The sequence below is a fragment of the Drosophila subpulchrella genome, chromosome 3L, assembly GCF_014743375.2.
Source record: "Drosophila subpulchrella strain 33 F10 #4 breed RU33 chromosome 3L, RU_Dsub_v1.1 Primary Assembly, whole genome shotgun sequence".
Classification (NCBI taxonomy): Eukaryota; Metazoa; Arthropoda; class Insecta; order Diptera; family Drosophilidae; genus Drosophila; species Drosophila subpulchrella.
In genome coordinates this window covers 12,305,665-12,323,382 of record NC_050612.1, presented here as the reverse complement: position 1 = coordinate 12,323,382, position 17,718 = coordinate 12,305,665, and the positions used below count along the sequence as shown (strand labels likewise).

Here is a 17,718-nt window from a genome sequence, read left to right as displayed (position 1 = left end):
TCCTCGGCATCGTTTCATGTAGTTGAGCTCGTTGTTGGCCGGTAAGTGAAATGAAAAGTGCATAAATCTGCCGATCTGGCAACGGAGTGCAGCGTAAAAAGCGGGGCGATAAGAATCGAATCGAAGCTGCGTTTTTGTTTGTCTCATTTTGTTTTTGGTTAAACGCAAGACAAAAGAACTTTCGCTTTCGTTTCGCTCTTTTTTCGGCCAGGTAAAAGTGGCCAGTGGGCTTGTGCATTATTTAACCAAATTTGGCCATTGAATGCAACCGGTCGCGAGTAGGTGCCCGCAACATCGATATAACAATTATGTGCGTTTAATGAGCAGCGGGAGCAGATCGATCGGAGGAGTTGCCGATCATGCCGCTGACGGATGAGATTGATTGCGTAAGTGCATTGTGCATAAGGAAAACTCCAGTCCACCGGTTGCAACATTGTCACCCGCTCCCGTGGAGCGTTTACTTTCACTGAACCCCCACACCAGAATCGCTTAGAAGAGTCAGCGATTTTCGCTTGTTAGCTTTATGAGTCGGAGCGGTCGATAGTAAAAGTGATAGTCGTTTCCAATTGGAGATTATTATGGCTTAAGTATTTTACGACTTATATAACCACACACACGCACAAGTCGTCAAAGCAATTAAGCTACCCAAACACACACGGCCGATCCGAGCGATACAAATGCAGGCACTTTTCTAATTAATCTCGGAACGTGGCTGGCGGGGGGCGGGGTGTCGGACAAAAATCTCAATAAAATTTCATTTTCATTGACAGCCGCTTTTCAACTGCAGCTCCGCGGCGGTGCCAATGCAAAGCAGTGCTATGCCCAGTACCGCCCGACTCGCATGATGAAGTGGAAACGGCAACAACAAGAGCCACCACTCGGTACACTTAATTGACAAGTGTGAAACTTTCGATTTCTATACACCCATTGACATACAAAACGAGACAGCCAGAGCCACACCGAAAAAAATATAGATCAATCTGAATCCTGATCTTCAGTTCCCAGAGACTTAAGTACCTCGTTAATGGTAACCTTGTTGGTAATGAATCTGTGCCAGCATCAATGCCCACATTTTTTATAATCGTTTTTTCACACACTAAGATCATATTAAACCAGGAAACTCTAAGAAATGAATTGTTTTAAGTTATTGGTATAAGAAAAATTAACAAATTATTTTAAGCTGATTTATGAAAATTCTTAAATTGACTAACTATTTAAAAACGATTTCTTTTTATTTTATTTTTGAGATATTACTTCCAAACAGTATCTTGAAGTTTATTATTAAATACTTATCCTAACTTTTCATGTACTCAAATTATTTTATAGAATATTATAATATTTTATATTTAATGTTAAATCTTTACCATATCATATTTCACTATTAAAAAACCATTAATTTTTTTATTTAACTATACGTATCCCTATTATATATTGTTTATTTTTAGATACATATTCTTAACTATGTAAACTAATTTATAGAGCAATCGGAAAAGATTACTATATAAGCAATACCTCTACCTTTTTGTTGCTGTGCAATCTAATGATGCTTTCTGCTATGATTTGTTGTGTCTAAATGTCACAATTCTTTTAAGTGATGGGCGGATCCCGGGCGGACAGAAAGGCAGGGTCGCAGGAGGAGGTGTTGGAGGTGCGTCTGGCCCGATTCGAATGGCATGGGGCTTGGAGTCTGGATTTTTGGAGTGGGGAGTACGGAGATGGAGTACTCCGAGCCTGCTATCGCTATCGGCAGCTGATGGCTCCAGTGATAATTGCCGATATATGGCGACTGGTCGGGTGCGTCTCGCGTGCTGACTTGACAAAAAGGCTGCGCAATGCCATCAAATGATTAACTAACGGCTCGGATCGACATGAAACGTGCGAAATGGGTGAAATTTTCTTGGCGTGTTCGAGTGCCGGCCGGTGCGATTTTACACTACAAAAATTATGTTTCAATTATGCCAGAAAATGAAAGTTGCTGCAGAGGCCACTGTAATGGCTTAATTGCTGCCACCGAATTGCGGGTAATCCAGGGGATCATAACGAGATATCTTTATTTCTTTTACTTCGAATTAACAGCTAGATGAGTTCATGCATTCACAGAGTGTCTTTTAAATACAGCTTCGATAAATATAACACAAAGCACTTAAGTAAAACATCAAAAATATATATAGAAATACATATCTTCATCAACATAAGTTATTTTTAACTCGCCAAAACAAATATTTTCATTTGAATACCATGCTAAAAATCTCAAAAACAACAAAGACTTTAAACTTAAATTCTTAAATAATCAAAAATTCATTAGAGCTTGTTGAGTTCCGCCTATTAAACTTGTGGCTTTCAAAGGAGCCAACTTCCCAGAACAGTCATCCCGTCATTCGGTATTTCAACATATTTCTTGGCAAGCCATAATTAAAAATCAATTTGGCCCAAAGTTCCTATTATGCAAGAGCCGTTGCCGCGACAGGCTCGTAATAACCAGGTTCGTTGCCTCAGTCTTTCGTTTGGCGTTTTGTCAAAGGTGCAGGCAGTCGGCAGTTGGCAGTTCCCCCATCTGCCGCCAGACATCAACGTGAGCCGCACATATCGAGCATAATATCGCGATGTGGAACGGCATGGTCTATTGGAACCCGGGTTCATGCTATGTCAAGCATGATTTCGCTGTTTGGGGGCCTGCCTCAGAAACACATTAATGAGCACACAAACTGGCATTTGACAGATTTTTTAATTAAACCATACAAATTGCGATTCTTCACGCTTTTCGCCACACGAAACTGGCGGATATTATTGCTGGCCCACTTAGCCGCGGGCCTTGGAGGCAGCTCCTCCTTCTCATCCACCTTCCCTCTTGCCGCACAAAAAAAAAATGTGGCATTCCACTCGGCGATAAGCGAGTAATCTCAGCAAGAAACGAGTGAAATGCCACCGTTATCGACTATCTGGCAGCTGGCAGCTCCCGCGTAAATGCAATTTAAGGAGCGGGGCAAAAAGAAATTTGCATAGGCGCCGGGCTAATGAATTTCTGCTGCCTGCTTACATAATTATCGGCGGCACCATTATGGCCTAAACCTGGACCTGGGGAACTGGGGACCAGGTCCCCAAGTCCAAGTGCTCCTTTCACTTTTGTGCGAGTGCGCCTGCCTAATTATTCCTGCCCGGCCGTGTCCACATCCACCATTGTGTCCCCTGTGATTTCGCACATAATTAAGCTGCGCAAAATTTACATTAAATTAATAGTTTTATTGTTTTGTCTCCGCCTGAGTCTCTGAGAGCCCGCGAGTCATGCGGAAGCGGCGCCCTACCAAAAATGGGCAGCCGAAACCTGCCACAAAAAACACCAGGAGTGAAAAGGGGTAATAAGCCATTGTCACCAGCGGCAATAAACAAAGACAAAGCACCGGTTAAGTTATGGTTATTGCAAAATTTATGCAAAACATTTGCCAAAGACAAAGTCATTTCACTTTCTTGATCTATCGCATTTTTTGAAGAAGAACTTTTGAAAGCAGAAGAAAATATTTCTATTATATCATCTATTATACCCATCTCTATTTTAGATCATACATATATTAATTTTATAAAATGGTTAAGCGATTTATTGTCTATACAAAAACATAAGTTATTCGAAGGATTTGTTTTCGCACATTCAGTTTTGCTTTTATATAATGTGAGTGCTTTAATGCTTAATGCTAAGATTGACACCTTAACTAATTTTCATCGCTATATTTTGATTTAACACAGCTTAGTTTGCAATATTATAAATATACTCATTATATTCAAGCGTTTGATTTAAGATACGGCTGAAACTTAGGAATGTTTGGCATGAGCGTGTGGCTTATGACTACAATTTGACAGCATGTAAAATCTGAAAAGCGCTGCGGGCTGTTTTTTGTTTATACTGCTAATTAACTTGGCCTATTTTAACGCGGCAAAAGATAAATGCCCAAGAACAACAAAAATACGTACCGATACAAGAACCGGGAACCAAGAGGTCGAAAGGTGACTTACTGCTGTAAGATGTTTTAGTCGAGAGGCGATCGTGGCCCTGTTCGGTTATAAATATGGATTTTAAAAAGATTGGAAGTTTTTCGGGAATAGTAATATTTTCTTGTCTATGTATCGTGGTAGCAAGTGGACAACCGCAAAGTTCTTCCTGGAGTGGTTACTATGTAGACAATGGCACCCACTATCTGCTATATCAAGGGCCAAGTCTCAAACCCCAGACCTTTTTGCCTGGAAATATATCTACTAACCCCGCGATAAATGCCCTTGAAGCACAGGATTATCTGCCAACTCGTATAGTGAATGGCAAGAAGATAAAATGCTCTAGAGCACCTTATCAATGTGCTCTCCATTATAATAATAATTTCCTTTGTGGGTGCGTAATACTCTCCCGCACATGGATTCTCACTGCCCAGCATTGTAAGGTTGGTAGAGCTGGAAGATATACTGTTCGAGCGGGATCGACGCAGCAGAGGAGAGGTGGCCAGCTCCGTCACGTCCAGAAGACAGTGATCCATCCGGGCTACAGTGAATACACCATGAAGAACGACCTGTGCATGATGAAGCTGAAGAGCCCACTGAAATTCGGCCGGTGTGTCCAAAAAGCGAGGCTGCCGTCCCCGAAAACCAGGCGATTCCCCAGATGTTGTCTGGCCAGCGGATGGGGACTGACCTCGGCAAACGCCCAGAATGTCCAGCGGTATCTGCGGGGAGTTATAGTCTGCATGGTGAGGCGAAGCAAGTGCCAGCAGGACTATCGGAAGGCAGGGATCAAGATCTACGAGCAAATGATATGTGCCAAGCGAAAGAACCGAGACACCTGCTCGGGAGATTCTGGAGGTCCGCTGGTCCACAAGGGCGTCCTCTATGGAGTCACGTCGTTTGGAATCGGTTGTAACAATCCAAATTATCCGGGAGTTTATGTCAATATCTTGCAATTTGTTAGATGGATGAAGGAGGTGGCGCGCAATAATTAATTTCCGAAATACACAACAAACCTACAATTGGAAAGAAATGTATTTTAGGGTTGTCAGTTATAAAAATACTATTAAGATGGATACTCTTCTAAAACCCCATCCCCTGATTCAAATTTTAGACAGATTTGTTTATTGCCATTTTTCAATGTTCTTTTCTGATTTATAAGAATGAATAAATTAAAAAAGTTCGTTATGAAAAGATTTGAGTAGATTCCCGTTCCGGCCTCTAAAAGAGGAATGTCTTATATAATTAATGGGCTAATCAAAATTCACTAGGTCCCATGCCAAGGCTAGAGGTCATTAGCATTTTTGATTCTAAACTTTTTGCTAGACCAGAGTTCGCTCCCAAAGGTCAAGAACTTAACATTCAGTTATCGCCCGATATTCGTTCTTCACGGTCGATTTGCTTTTATACGGACGATGAAATATTCGGTGTTGACTTTATTGCTAATTTGTGGCCATAAAACATGGGCTAAATCTAATCAGGAACGAATCGTAGGTGGAGTGGAACTGCCCATTGATCTGATACCCTGGCTGGCTTCCATTAGTGTGCATGGAAATTATAGTTGCAGCTCGGCATTGATAGCATCCCAGTGGTTGGTCACAGCTGGGCATTGTGTCTATTATCCGGATAGCTACTCAGTTCGCGCAGGATCTGCATCCGCTAATGAGGGTGGTCAGAGAAGGGATGTTGTGAGGATTATCCTTCATCCTGATTTTAATCTGCGAACTCTGGAGCACGACATCGCATTGCTGAAGACAAGCAAGTCCTTCAGTATTGGAGGAAGTGTTCAGTTGGTAAAGCTACCGCTGCCAGGACTTAATATCCTTCCCCAAACACTTTTTGTTGCCGGTTGGGGCAGTCCAGATGTCAACGACAGTGATGCGGAACCCAAGCTACGCGGCACATTGGTGAAGGTTATAGATCAGAGGCGTTGTCGTCGACTTTATTCGTATTTGGATCGACCCATTACGGATGACATGGTTTGTGCGGCCGACGCTGGACGGGATCATTGCTTCGGAGATTCAGGAGCTCCTTTGGTTCACCGAGGCTGTAGCTATGGGATAGTATCCTTCGCTCATGGATGTGCCGATCCACATTTTCCGGGAGTCTACACCAGATTGGCCAACTATGTGACCTGGATATTCCATATCCTGGAAACTGATACCAAAATGAATTTTGTTCAATAAGATGATAATAAGTTAATAAAAATAGCCATATGTTGCCTTAAATTGACCATATTTCTCTTTATATATACCTCATTGTGCCACTTTTCACATCACCCCGTTCGGAAGTCCGTTCTTCCTGGATCTGCTGGTTGCTCATCGCTCCTGGAATACCCGATGCATTATACAATTCGCAAGCGTTTTCCCAGCCATCTGAGGAGCCGCTCTTTCTTCGTGCCCAGCCAAGGCGATAAACTCGTACCGCCGGTCGACGGCAAATTTGTGTAAATTATGTATTTGTGCATTTTGATTTCATTTAAACGAAGTTTCCTGATGGCCCCTGGCGCATGTCAAATATCAAAACCGAAACCAGCCTGCCAGCTAGCTGGCCACTTGCGCAACAGCCACATCCAGCAATCCATATCCATATCCAGCCCCATCCCGAATCCATATCCACAGCCACATCCCAATCCCAGCTGGCCAAAATATCACTGCCATATGCGGTGGGCGTGCTCCGTTAATGCTGCACTCTGGCGGCCCCCGAAATTAACATAATCGTGCTGCCGTTGCTGCTGGGATCGGGGATTCAGGTTGGAACTGGGCTTGGGGTTGCCTTTGCCCGATGTATCCGACATGAGTGTGATGCCCCAACAAAGTGTTGAATGCTGGCGCTGGCTGTCAAGTGGAGGCCCCCGGGCATTGGCACACTCAGTCGCCACCCGCTTAGTTGTGCAATGGGAGCATCAAAAGTGGTCTGACTTTTACATGGATTTTCTTCGCTTTCTTTTAGTTAAAATAAAATTTTAATAATATGAAAATATGCTTAAAATTTGCATTTTCGCAAGTGTATGTGTGTTTTTGGGGGGAGGTGTGTGTTTCCATATATATAAAAGGGTATCAGCGTTAAGGGGTGTATACGCTTGCTAGTTAGGCATGTAAATCTCTTAAGCATAAGTTCACACCGAATCGACTTCTCTTTTATGTATATGTATATTTTGTTATCATTAAGTTACGCTTATACAATTCGTTACGTATTCTAGCCTAAATGTATACCATCATTTTGTTTTGTTTTCCTTTGTTTTAGTTTTCGATTTGCTCTTGTAATTAATCTTGTTCTTTGTATATGTGTTCAAAGGTTGTTGTAAATTTTAAACTAGTTACTATAAAAATGTTCAACAGCAAACTCGTGTATGCATTGGTGTCTTGAAGGTGGACCAAAAGCGAATGCACAAACAAATCAACTGTCAACTCGAAAAAATCGTAAAAATGTGTTTAAAAATCGATAGCCAAAAGCCATTAATAATTGTATTTGGTTTCTGCAACATGCGCGCACAATAAATTTCACAAAATAAGAACGTAAAAAATTTACAATTACAAGCACACATAAATTGTTTACCATTGTTTTTAACATGTTTTCTTTTCCGACGCAATCTTTAAAGCTATATAACAATTTTTTAGTTTTCATTTTCGCATCTCTCATTTGGACTCGATCGGATTTCCCACTACCGGTTTTGCGTTCTTGGTTTTTGCCTCAACAAGGATACAACTTAATTAACAGTAAGTGATCAACTAAGGAAGTACTTGAAGATTGACAGTCGGCCATCCTCGACGACCACTCAACTTAAAGGGGGCACAATATACCCATGAGCTTTAAAAACATTAGATTTAGTGTGTGAATGGTAGGGAGAATAATTTCATAGTCAGTCGAGTGGCGTTGGGGATGCCTTATGCTATCTTATGGGCTGGTTTACAGGTTTAGTTATTGCAAATGTGTTAGACTCAAGTTGTGTTTGAATGTAAGCTTCCTGCGCGAAATCGGCAGATTTCTCCACTCATCTTGGCTGGGTGTCGTTGCTGTTTCTACTCCTCCACACGTTCTATCGCTGGATCTTGGCTTTCTCTCTCACGTACATCACATATTTTACACTTTAATAATACTTCCTTACACATAATTTATTAATTAATTCATATTTTTCTCTTTGCAGTTATGTAGAGCTTAAATTGGTTGCTTCTGCTGCTATTGTGGCTAATGCTATTATTGGACATCTCCATATACACCAGCCAGGCCTTGATTAGATGACGTTCCCTTAGTTGATGTTCCCGCTGCTGCTCCTGCACACATTGCTCTTGATTGATCGGCTCCAGTTTACGACAAAAACGGATTTGTTGCTGCTTCCGGCTTTATCCACGGCATGTTGTTATTTTGCTGGAAAGTTCAAGGGATGGATAAGTAGGTGATCGATATTTTTGGGTTCGCGTAAAGCTAATTTGCGATAAACAAGCAAACTACATTCAGAGTTTAAAGTTAGTTGAGCCAACTATAGGGATTAGTTTTCAGGTTTAATGTTTTTAGTTTGTTAAGAGGGAAGAGTCTACGAGTTAAATAGCGGAGCATGCACATTCGAAAAACATTTTACCCATTTGCATTTATTGCATATTGTATGTGTTTTATTTAAGCGTCCAAGCCTCCATTGATGGCTACAATTAGAAAATATTATGGATCAACTGGGTTTTAGCAGAGCTGTTTCTGGTTAAGATGCGTATGTTTTTCAGAGGAGCAGCAAAGGAAACTTATTTAAAGTTAAGCATTAATGGTCTTTAATACGTTACTCAGAAAAAATGCATATTTAAATATATTTACAAATATTCTCTTTAAAATTCACGTAATTTATAGTTTTTAAGAATTTAGAATCGAAACTTAAAATTGTGTATTACGAGTATATGATATGATTTACGATGTACAACCTTTTTTCTGAGTATGGTAGTTAGGAGTTAAATATTTTTCAACCGAAGAATGCTATTTCCTTTGCTACGCTCTCCAGTTGGCAGTTCGTAGTTCTCATACTTGCAAGTCAAACAAAGGGTAAGTAAATCAAGATAAATAAGGTTTCAACTGAACAAATAAACGCAAGCTAAACAATAAACGACAGCTTCTGGCAGAGGAAGTAGTAGTGAATTGGCAGTAACGACAACTTCAGCGGCACCTCACTCACTTCCAGCTTGCAGTTGTTGGCCGCCGAGGACGAGGGACCGAAACTCATGACAGGCTCGGCCACAAAGCCCATGGGAGCCACACTAATTCCCGGGGTTTCGGCCAGCGAGTCGGATAGGGCGCTGCTATAGCTGGCAGCATAGCTTGAATAAAGTCTGGGAGTACCATAGTTGCTGTTGACATTGTTATTATTGGTGCCATTGTACATATAAGTTTCGTCAGCAGGTGCTGTTGGACTATTATAGTATGGACGGTCGGTGAATATATCCATGTTGCGGATGCCATCGATGCCAGGACTCGGACTTGCATAACTGCTGTATATGGTGCTGTTGCTGGTGGAGCTATTCATGTTACTGTTGCTCAGGATATTGGCGCTGCTATTGCTCTGGTACGCAGAGTTGTAGACCTGCGAATTCTGCTGTGGCTGGAGGATGGTGGCGGAGGGAATGATGGGATTACTAAACGCACTCAACAGCTGAAATTCACCCACGGACGGAGGCCCCAAATTGAGGCTAGTGGGACGCACGGGAGGCGGAAGTTTTGGCTAGGATATCGGGTATCGCATGCAACAGTTGCTCAAAACGAAATGACAGAGGGACAAACGATAGTAAAAGGAAACAAAATGCACACGTGAAATGATAAGATAGTTTCAAAAAGTAAACAGAAATATCGATAAATCATCAGACAGCTAAACCTCAATACAAAAATTAAGATACAAGTACAAGTAGGTAGTTTCCCTAACACCGCAGACGCATTTAATCCTCCAAGTGGTGGCAACTCACCTGTGAAGTCGCACTAACGCCACCCATTACGGGCGCCCAGGGATCCTGATTCATGCTGACTGAGAAGGGAGCCTGCTGCTTCAGCTGATTGATGGACGGCACCTACAGAAAGTGAACAAAATCCAATTAGCTCATCTACATCTTTAAGATCAGATCCAAAACTCCACTCACGGCTGGCTGCTGCTGCTGGAATAGATTCGTCTTGGGTGGCATCACGGTATCGCTGAAGGGATTGTATGCCGGCTGATTACCCGTTTGCGTCTGTGGCGCAATCGGTTTGATCAGATTGTCCAGGTTAACCAGCGCGGAGTTCTCGCCGAGGAAGGAATGGGCATCCTTCAGCGGTTTCTTTGCCGTGGCTCCCGTCGACGGATGCACACTGCTGTTTATGGCTCCATTTCCGTAGTTCGCCGATAGCGGATCCATGTCGTCGAGCAGAGAAGCTGAAAATGTTTGCTCAGCGATAAGCTTGAAAGCGATTGCAAGTGTTCTATGAAATACTTACCATTGTTGTTGTTGGAGGCGTTGGAATTGCTTAGCTCACTCTTGTTCCGGTTAGTAATTAAGTCAAACTCGTCAATCTCGGGGGATTGTTTCTGGAATTTAAATAAATAGACCGACTTATTGGTAATTGAATTACAATAATGTAATAAATAGAAAAATCTGATTTTATAATTTAATTAGCTGAATGCAATTAGACAACTGATATTAAATTTAATTATCTATGAAGAGCATTGAACTATATAACTACAGTGAAAACCGTGGTTTAGAGATAAGCTTGATCTTATAATATGCCAAAGAATCTTTACCTTGATGGCGCCTGTTCCCAGGGCTTTCCAGGGATCATCTAGGCCACCCGCGCCCTGAGGTGCTGCTCCTGCCGCCCAGGGATCCGCCAAACCACCAGCTGCTGCTCCTCCTGCCGCTGATGCTGCTGGCTCAGCCAGCCAAGGATCCGCAGATGAGCTGCCATTGCTTGCCGCATGGCTCACGGGTGCAGCTCCCAAAGCTCCTACAGCAGGTGATTTAATCAACCAGCCTTCAGCTGGAGCTCCCGCCGGAGTGGCTCCACGTCCGTTTTGGTTGGCATTCCCATTGGTCTGTAGCCAGCCCTCGTTGGAGGAGCCCGAGGCCACCGATGGCGACTGGGTGCGACCACCCCATGCATCGTTTCCAGCTGCTGCACCCAATGGCGCCGAGCTCATCGGCACTCCGGCTCCCATGATGGTACGAGGGGCAGCGGAGGGATTCCAGGGGTCCACTTGTGGCGAGGAAGTACCCGACCAGGGATCGGACAATTGGCTGGGAGCTCGGGGACCAGGAGTGGCCCAGGGATCTACCACAGCTGCTGGAGCGCCGCCTGCAGCGCCCAGCGGTGGACTCGAGATGCTCGTGGCGCCTAGCGAAATGTCCAGCAGATCTAGCAAATGACTCTGGGGTTCCTCCTTCTTGGGCGCGGGAATAGGTCGTCCATTTGGATCCCTAGTAAAATTACGACTTAATTAGCATCGAAACAAGAATATTATTTCTCTTTCTTCACTCACTTGAAATCCTGCTCACTCTGGCTGAGGGCAAGTTGCAGACGTACATCATCGCTACGCCGCTTGGCCTCCTCCTGTTCCGCCTCCTCCCGTGACATAGCCATGGCCAGCTGAAGCTGAAGCTCTTCCTCGCCAGCCGTCTGCGGCCGAACCATTTCCAGCTCGGATACGGACTTGGGCGGCTCCTCCTGCCAGCCCGGTGGTAGATCCCGCTGCGAGGGCCCGTCAATGTACCCATCGCTGCCGAAACCACTCGGGTGCTGGGAAAATCGCTCCTTGGCCTTTAGCGCCTTCACACGCTCGTTCTTTAACCGCTCGTCGTCCTTCAGGAGATTAACCAGCTGCTTGGCCTTCTCACGGACATGGGTGCCCTGATCCTTGCCCTCCTCGAAGTAGACAAATTCCCGCAGCGTCTGAATGGCGAAGATGTTCTCCTTGCACTGCTGGGCCACCTTTTCCGTGCCGGTCTTGATCAGGTACTCCAGCAGGATGAGTGCCTTGTAGACGTGGCGCCAGTTCTTGCCGTGGTCGTTGAGACGCTTCCAGATCATTTGCATGATTTCCGAGAAGGCCACCACATTGTACGTGAGGTCAGCTATCTCTCCCATGATGGCGGCAGAAGGACCCCACGGGTCGTTCGAGGTGGCCTCTCGCACTTTGACCTATTTTAAAATTGACTTGGGTTAGTTTTTGTAATATTGGCTATGCAGATCAATCATATCACTCACCTGAGCATCGGAGTAGTTGTGCGCAAGGTTCTTGATGTTTCTGCGCAGACCAGCGACATTGACCTGCATATCGTCCTTTTGCTTTCTCACTGTGTGACGAAAAGGATGGAAACGGGTGTTAGCATGGCTATATCTTGTCGATCCTACCCTCGAACGGAATAGGGGGTTTCTGGGTGGATTGTTGGAAGGGTTAGGTTGTTTTCGGGTTAAGTTCTGCTATCGAAAAGTCCCGCTTTGATGTGGATGCGAATAGGTGTGGCGTGAATTTGGGATTTAAGTTATTTTTTGACAGTTTCTGTGAAGTTTTCTGAAGTGTATTCCGAGATTAAAAGTGTTAAATATGTGTCGGATTACAAAATCTGAACAAAAACAAACAGAAACAGGAAACTGGTGAAGACAAATCGGCTGCAGTGGGTTTTGGAACCTATGTGGATGGTGTTACGTGATCTGTGTGGTGAGTTTTGCTGCTCTGTGTTGCTGCTTGGTGTGGTGAGAGTTGAAACTTGAATTTAAATCGAATCGATTCGTTTTAATATATCCCATTTTTATTTTACGATGCTTTTTATTAAAAGAAGTTGAAGGTAGATGGGATGTGATTGACATTGAGACTTACTTTTCGTTTGTTTTTGCGTTTGACTTTGCTTTTTATTTTCTATACAGAAACTTTTGGCTTTTGCTTGTATAAGCTACAGATTGTTTTGCACTTTTTGTTTTTTAATCGTTTTGGTTTATGTTTATTGCTGTTTAAGTGCTCCAAAGCAAGCTAAATATGAGATACAAGATAAATACAATCAAAATACATAGTAAAAGAGTACACATACGGATATACATATTTATATATAGTCAAATGTCGGTTGTTGCTGTTGTTGCAATGGTGCAAAACACACAATAAAATAGATAAAGTAAATGCCAAACTCAAGGGGACCAAACAAAGAGTGAAAGCGTACTTAAAAAAACAGAAATAGAAGCCTCTGAGTTTAAAACGCTGCTTTAAAAACCACACCGGACCTTAGAATACTAGATATGCCCAGTCCAGAGGCCTGGCCTCCTAAAAGAAATAATTCAATTTGCGGGAGAGCGAAATGCAGACAGAAGGGAAAAACAACACGGCGAAAAAATAAAACAAAACGCAGGAAAGTGTATATTCCTTAACATTTTTAAGACGACTGGGCAATACACTGTACGAATAACAGCCAAGAAAGAATATTGAAGTTAAAAAACGATTGTACATAAATAATACTACAAAGTATGTTCCTTAAGAAAAATTTATTTACAAATAAACATTAACTCTTTACAACTACAAAGAAAAGGTTTGCTTAAATATTTGGTATACTTTAAACGGCACTTAAGATGTACTTTGAATAACGCAAAGAACATAAAATAAATGAAAGATTCCTGGAAAATCTATCTTTTTCTGCATGACCTCTTTCGAGAATTTCATTTTTCAAGCACCCCGACAAACTCACTCATTTAGCTAATAAACCCCACTGCCTCAAACGCCTTTGCTTGAACTTAACCCATGGCAGACCGAAGCAAGAAGCCGCAAAAATGCAAAATAACCCAGCAACAAGAATCAAAAGTGAACAGACTATTGTCTACGGCCATGTCTGGATATGGAAATTCTGCGACCAAGCTGCATTATGCATTAAATAGCAGCCAGCAACCACAGCGAGAAATTATAGCAAATGAATTGATTTTTCCCCTTCCTGTTCGCGGTGTAGGTCTATTTTTAAAAGCAAAAAGTGCACTCCGTATAATCAAATTGTTATCGATTTGGTAGCAAAAATTGTTAGAGAACTTGGAATTATGCGGTTCTTGACCATAAAGAAATCCGATTATATGTATATTGCAACGGGCTGACCGTTGCAAACTGGGTTGATTACAGATAAGATAACTACGTGCATATGTACCAAACAAGACGACGTGTTTAAAGATTGTTTTTGGCAAAAGCAGATAAACCCGCATTTTGTCACAATGCGTGTGTTACATATAAAGTAATTTCCAAGATTTTATAAGGTTATCAAATTTATTAAAAATATATTATCGGGCAATAAATATATATAACAAATATTTTGTTTTTGATAAGCGAATACCACATTTTATAAGGGCCACGATAAGGTGTAAAATGTTCATAGATACCATTTATCTGTACACTAATTTCTTTGGAAATTGTTATAAAACTATAAAAGATGGAACTTGAACTAATAAACTGGTTTTTATAGCAATTAAATAGTAGTTGACCCCAAGAAACCTAAGGAAAAGTATATAAAAAAAGTATATAAGAGTCGCAGACTGTTAAATAGCGAATATTAACTGGTTTATAAGTGGAGAATCATTGTTGATTCTGATATAACCACCGTTCTTTTTGCCGTCTGACAAGTTTTATTTATTTTTGTTTATTTTTCGTGTAAACAACGCACTTGACACATATCGAAGAGAGCCGGCAGCGGCGAAACTCCATCGAGAACCGCCTCGAAACTGTAACTCACAGATAAACCCGTTCCACAAGTATTCCAGCTATGTGAGAAACCGAGTGATAATGTGGGGGAATACTCGTATCCGGGGAGCAAAATTCATTGACCGATCTGCAGACAACGATCGTAGTGAAAAAGGGCTGTTTGTTTGTTTTCATTTAGCCCCAAAGAAGGCGAAATAATTCAATTAAATGTCGCGCAGTAAGACGGCAGAGAAAAATAAAAAACTACGCAAATGAAGTGCAAGAAATACTGGGTGGTGCGGGGTGGTGGTTCCTGGTCTGTTTTTGTCATGGTGCTTGCCTGAACTTGAGCAAATTGAATGCCAGACAGGGCAGCCAAGGGGACGAGGGGTGGCAATAGAGCTTTCTTTGTGTTTCTGCACTTGACTTTCGGCAACCGTCGCCGTTTTATTGCCAAAAATATAAGTACGCCTGTGTGGGTATCAAAACAAACAGAATGCTGAACGAGTTGCGAATCACTTTGTTTCAAGGCAAAGAGCCTTGACGGCAGCGGTTCAATGAACGTAGCAAAAAAGCCCCAAAAAACAGCTCCAAACACCGAACAGAACTGAAAACTGAAAAGGAACCGGTGCTCCGTACTATGTGTTTCCCGATTGATATGTGCGATGGAACTGATCACTCTGGGATCGCTCGTTATATCTAAAAGCAATTAAAGGCGAGCAAAATATTCCACATCCACGAGGCTGTTTGACGTGCATTATTGTCAGGCGTTTAGCATGTTTCCGCTAAGGTGAAATATTGATGAAAGTCTGTCAGTAACCCCATAAAGATTGTATTCCTTGAATAGCATTTTTCTTCTTGCTTTATATTTTATCTGTTTACCATCTGGCGAGCTTTTCTTTTCAGAATTTTTTATAACTAAGAGCAACCTGGGTTTTAAGAGCATCTATTAACTTTATTCTAAATTCAGAAAAATCTTAAAAACACTGACTTGTAAGTCCTGTACTTCTAGAAAATGTGTAGTATCTAACAGATAATTAAACTGCAAGTACACCTTTCCTTTAAATGAAATCACACCAGTTTAGTAATCAGCTCGTCTTTAAATTGCGAATAACAAAATGTGGAACGCTTAAAAAGATCATAACAAACATTAAAGTCTTATCAGATTTGTGTGTGCTCTCATTTTTGAATGGAAAAAGATTTGCGAAGGTTTTTTTGCTTTCAATTCAGAATTTAAAAAATAAATATGTTATCGCACTTTAAACATTTCTTATGTATACGTTTTAATGAGTAATGAATTTTTGTCTATAAAAATTATATTTCGATACTTTTGTTATTCCTTAAGAAATATTGTGCTGTTAAACTTCTGCTTATCTGCCTAATATATTTGGAATGGAATTTCCACTGTCTGAAGATACGTTTCTTTCGCTAACCAAATGTTTGCTTTTGGTTTACGGTTATCTGTGCTTTTGAGATGTTTTTCTATTAGCATCACCGACCGGCGAAAAAGGTCAACCGCTGACGACGAAGGTGACTGTTCGCTTGATGATGCTGCCCACTGTGCAACATGATCGCCGGGCCCCTCCCCCTTCCCCACCCACCGTCAGTGTTGCATTTTCCAGGCTTGCTGCATCTGCTGTAAATGCGGGCGTACATTACATAGGTGCCATATAAATATATATACTAACGTGTACATGGGTGCTTTTAGTGGCTGTGTGTGTGTGTGATAACGAGTCAGAAATGCGATTAGATTTCATTTGTGTCACTCAAACTGCCCACACACACACACAGACGCACTGAAGGGGGCCCAAAAGTGCGAAACTTCATTCATTACTCATACGCCCCCCTTGCACACGTAAACCCGTTTCCACCTACGCCCCTGGCAACCCTGGAATTACTATGTATGACTAATCATTCGACCGGCTAACGGCACTTATCAAATTAAAACAACAAAAAAACAAGAAGAAGCGTTATCAATAAACATAGTTTAAACTGTTAGCGGGGATTTACATTTAGGGGGATCTCTAACTACGAAAATCATTATTCTTAAAAAGTAATCCCCAAAGAGAGAGACAGAGAAATATGTTTGTTGCCCCCTCCCACTTACTCTTTCGCTCACCTGCAATGTTGCTGTGTTTATTGTTGTTTTCGTTGCTTCACTGCAGTTCGCCTGTACGTGTGTGTGTGTGTGTGTGAGTGGGTTAGTTGTGTGTGAGTGAGTGGGGGGCTCCGTGTGTGTCTGTTGTTTGTGTGTGCGACTCCTCCTCCCCAACTAGTTTTCTTTTCTATAGTTTACGACTTTCTTTTCTTTCTTTTTCGGACTCGAATAGACACGGTCACAAGATGACGATGACGACAATGCGACGTCAACAAAAGGAAAAAACAGGAGAGCTGCGCGCACGATACGGATATCCAAGATCCTGGCACTCTTTCGACTTTTCGGGGGTCTCGACTGCACTGCGAAGATATTAATACAGCTTATTTACCCTTTGCACCGTCCGAGTCGTTCGAATTTTGGAATTATTTCTTTCTTTCTTTTTTTTCTTCTCTTCGCTTTGCAATGTGACCATGGGTGTGTCTAGCATTTATACCGGCTGATTAAAAAATACCAGTTAAGGTATTTAAATATACCAGAAATACTCCAAGCGGTCATCATGCCAACATGGTCTAACGCCATATTCTCACTCCAGTTTCTGGGCACTGTTAACTTTTTTATACATAAGTCAAGTCCTTAATTGTCCATTCTTTTACAATATTTGAAGATAATAATTGTTAGCTAGTAATTGTATAAAATATTAGCTTAGCGCTTCGTTTTCGAAAGAGACCGGCTTTAAATTTGGGACGTAAGTAATTGAGCAGTATTTAATGTTTGTTTATTCCAAATACTAGTATTTTTAAACATACTTTTAAAACTAGCAATTATAATAGAATTTTAAAACTGCCCTAGTAAGTTTTGCAATTTGAATTCAATGTAGACAAAGAGTGGTGAGTTTAGATAGCGTGGACTCAAACCATTTATTAATGTTCGCCATACTCACCAACATTTTCATAATTTAAACAAAATTCTCCTATGTGGTTTAATTACTTAAGTTCCG

The 17,718-nt window shown here is 41.8% G+C and overlaps 3 protein-coding genes across 10 annotated transcripts; 2 read left to right on the top strand and 1 right to left on the bottom strand.

The window, feature by feature from the left end:
- The first annotated feature begins 4,034 nt into the window (after positions 1 to 4,034).
- LOC119555301 (trypsin-7-like) lies at positions 4,035 to 4,976 on the top strand. Its single transcript, XM_037866618.1, has one exon. It carries the CDS (start codon positions 4,059 to 4,061, stop codon positions 4,974 to 4,976), a length of 918 nt encoding a protein of 305 aa, XP_037722546.1. The 5' UTR covers positions 4,035 to 4,058.
- Positions 4,977 to 5,396: 420 nt separating this feature from the next.
- Positions 5,397 to 6,167, top strand: LOC119555300 (trypsin). Its single transcript, XM_037866617.1, has one exon. It carries the CDS (start codon positions 5,397 to 5,399, stop codon positions 6,165 to 6,167), a length of 771 nt encoding a protein of 256 aa, XP_037722545.1.
- A 947-nt stretch (positions 6,168 to 7,114) lies between these two features.
- Positions 7,115 to 17,189, bottom strand: LOC119555672 (epsin-1). 8 transcript variants are annotated; one of them, XM_037867284.1, is made up of 10 exons: positions 16,743 to 17,189; positions 12,800 to 12,949; positions 12,187 to 12,275; positions 11,462 to 12,120; positions 10,727 to 11,399; positions 10,423 to 10,513; positions 10,089 to 10,360; positions 9,918 to 10,019; positions 9,137 to 9,679; positions 7,115 to 8,349 (listed from the first exon to the last, which is right to left on the bottom strand). In XM_037867284.1, coding segments are annotated over exons 2-10 (2,490 nt in total). In that variant the 5' UTR covers positions 12,801 to 12,949; positions 16,743 to 17,189; the 3' UTR covers positions 7,115 to 8,289. The 8 variants fall into 8 exon arrangements, with proteins under 8 accessions (XP_037723212.1, XP_037723217.1, XP_037723220.1 ...); XM_037867289.1 differs by having other exon boundaries at positions 9,137 to 9,559; XM_037867292.1 differs by lacking the exon at positions 9,137 to 9,679 and adding an exon at positions 8,561 to 8,621 and having other exon boundaries at positions 16,743 to 17,188.
- Positions 17,190 to 17,718: the final 529 nt, after the last annotated feature.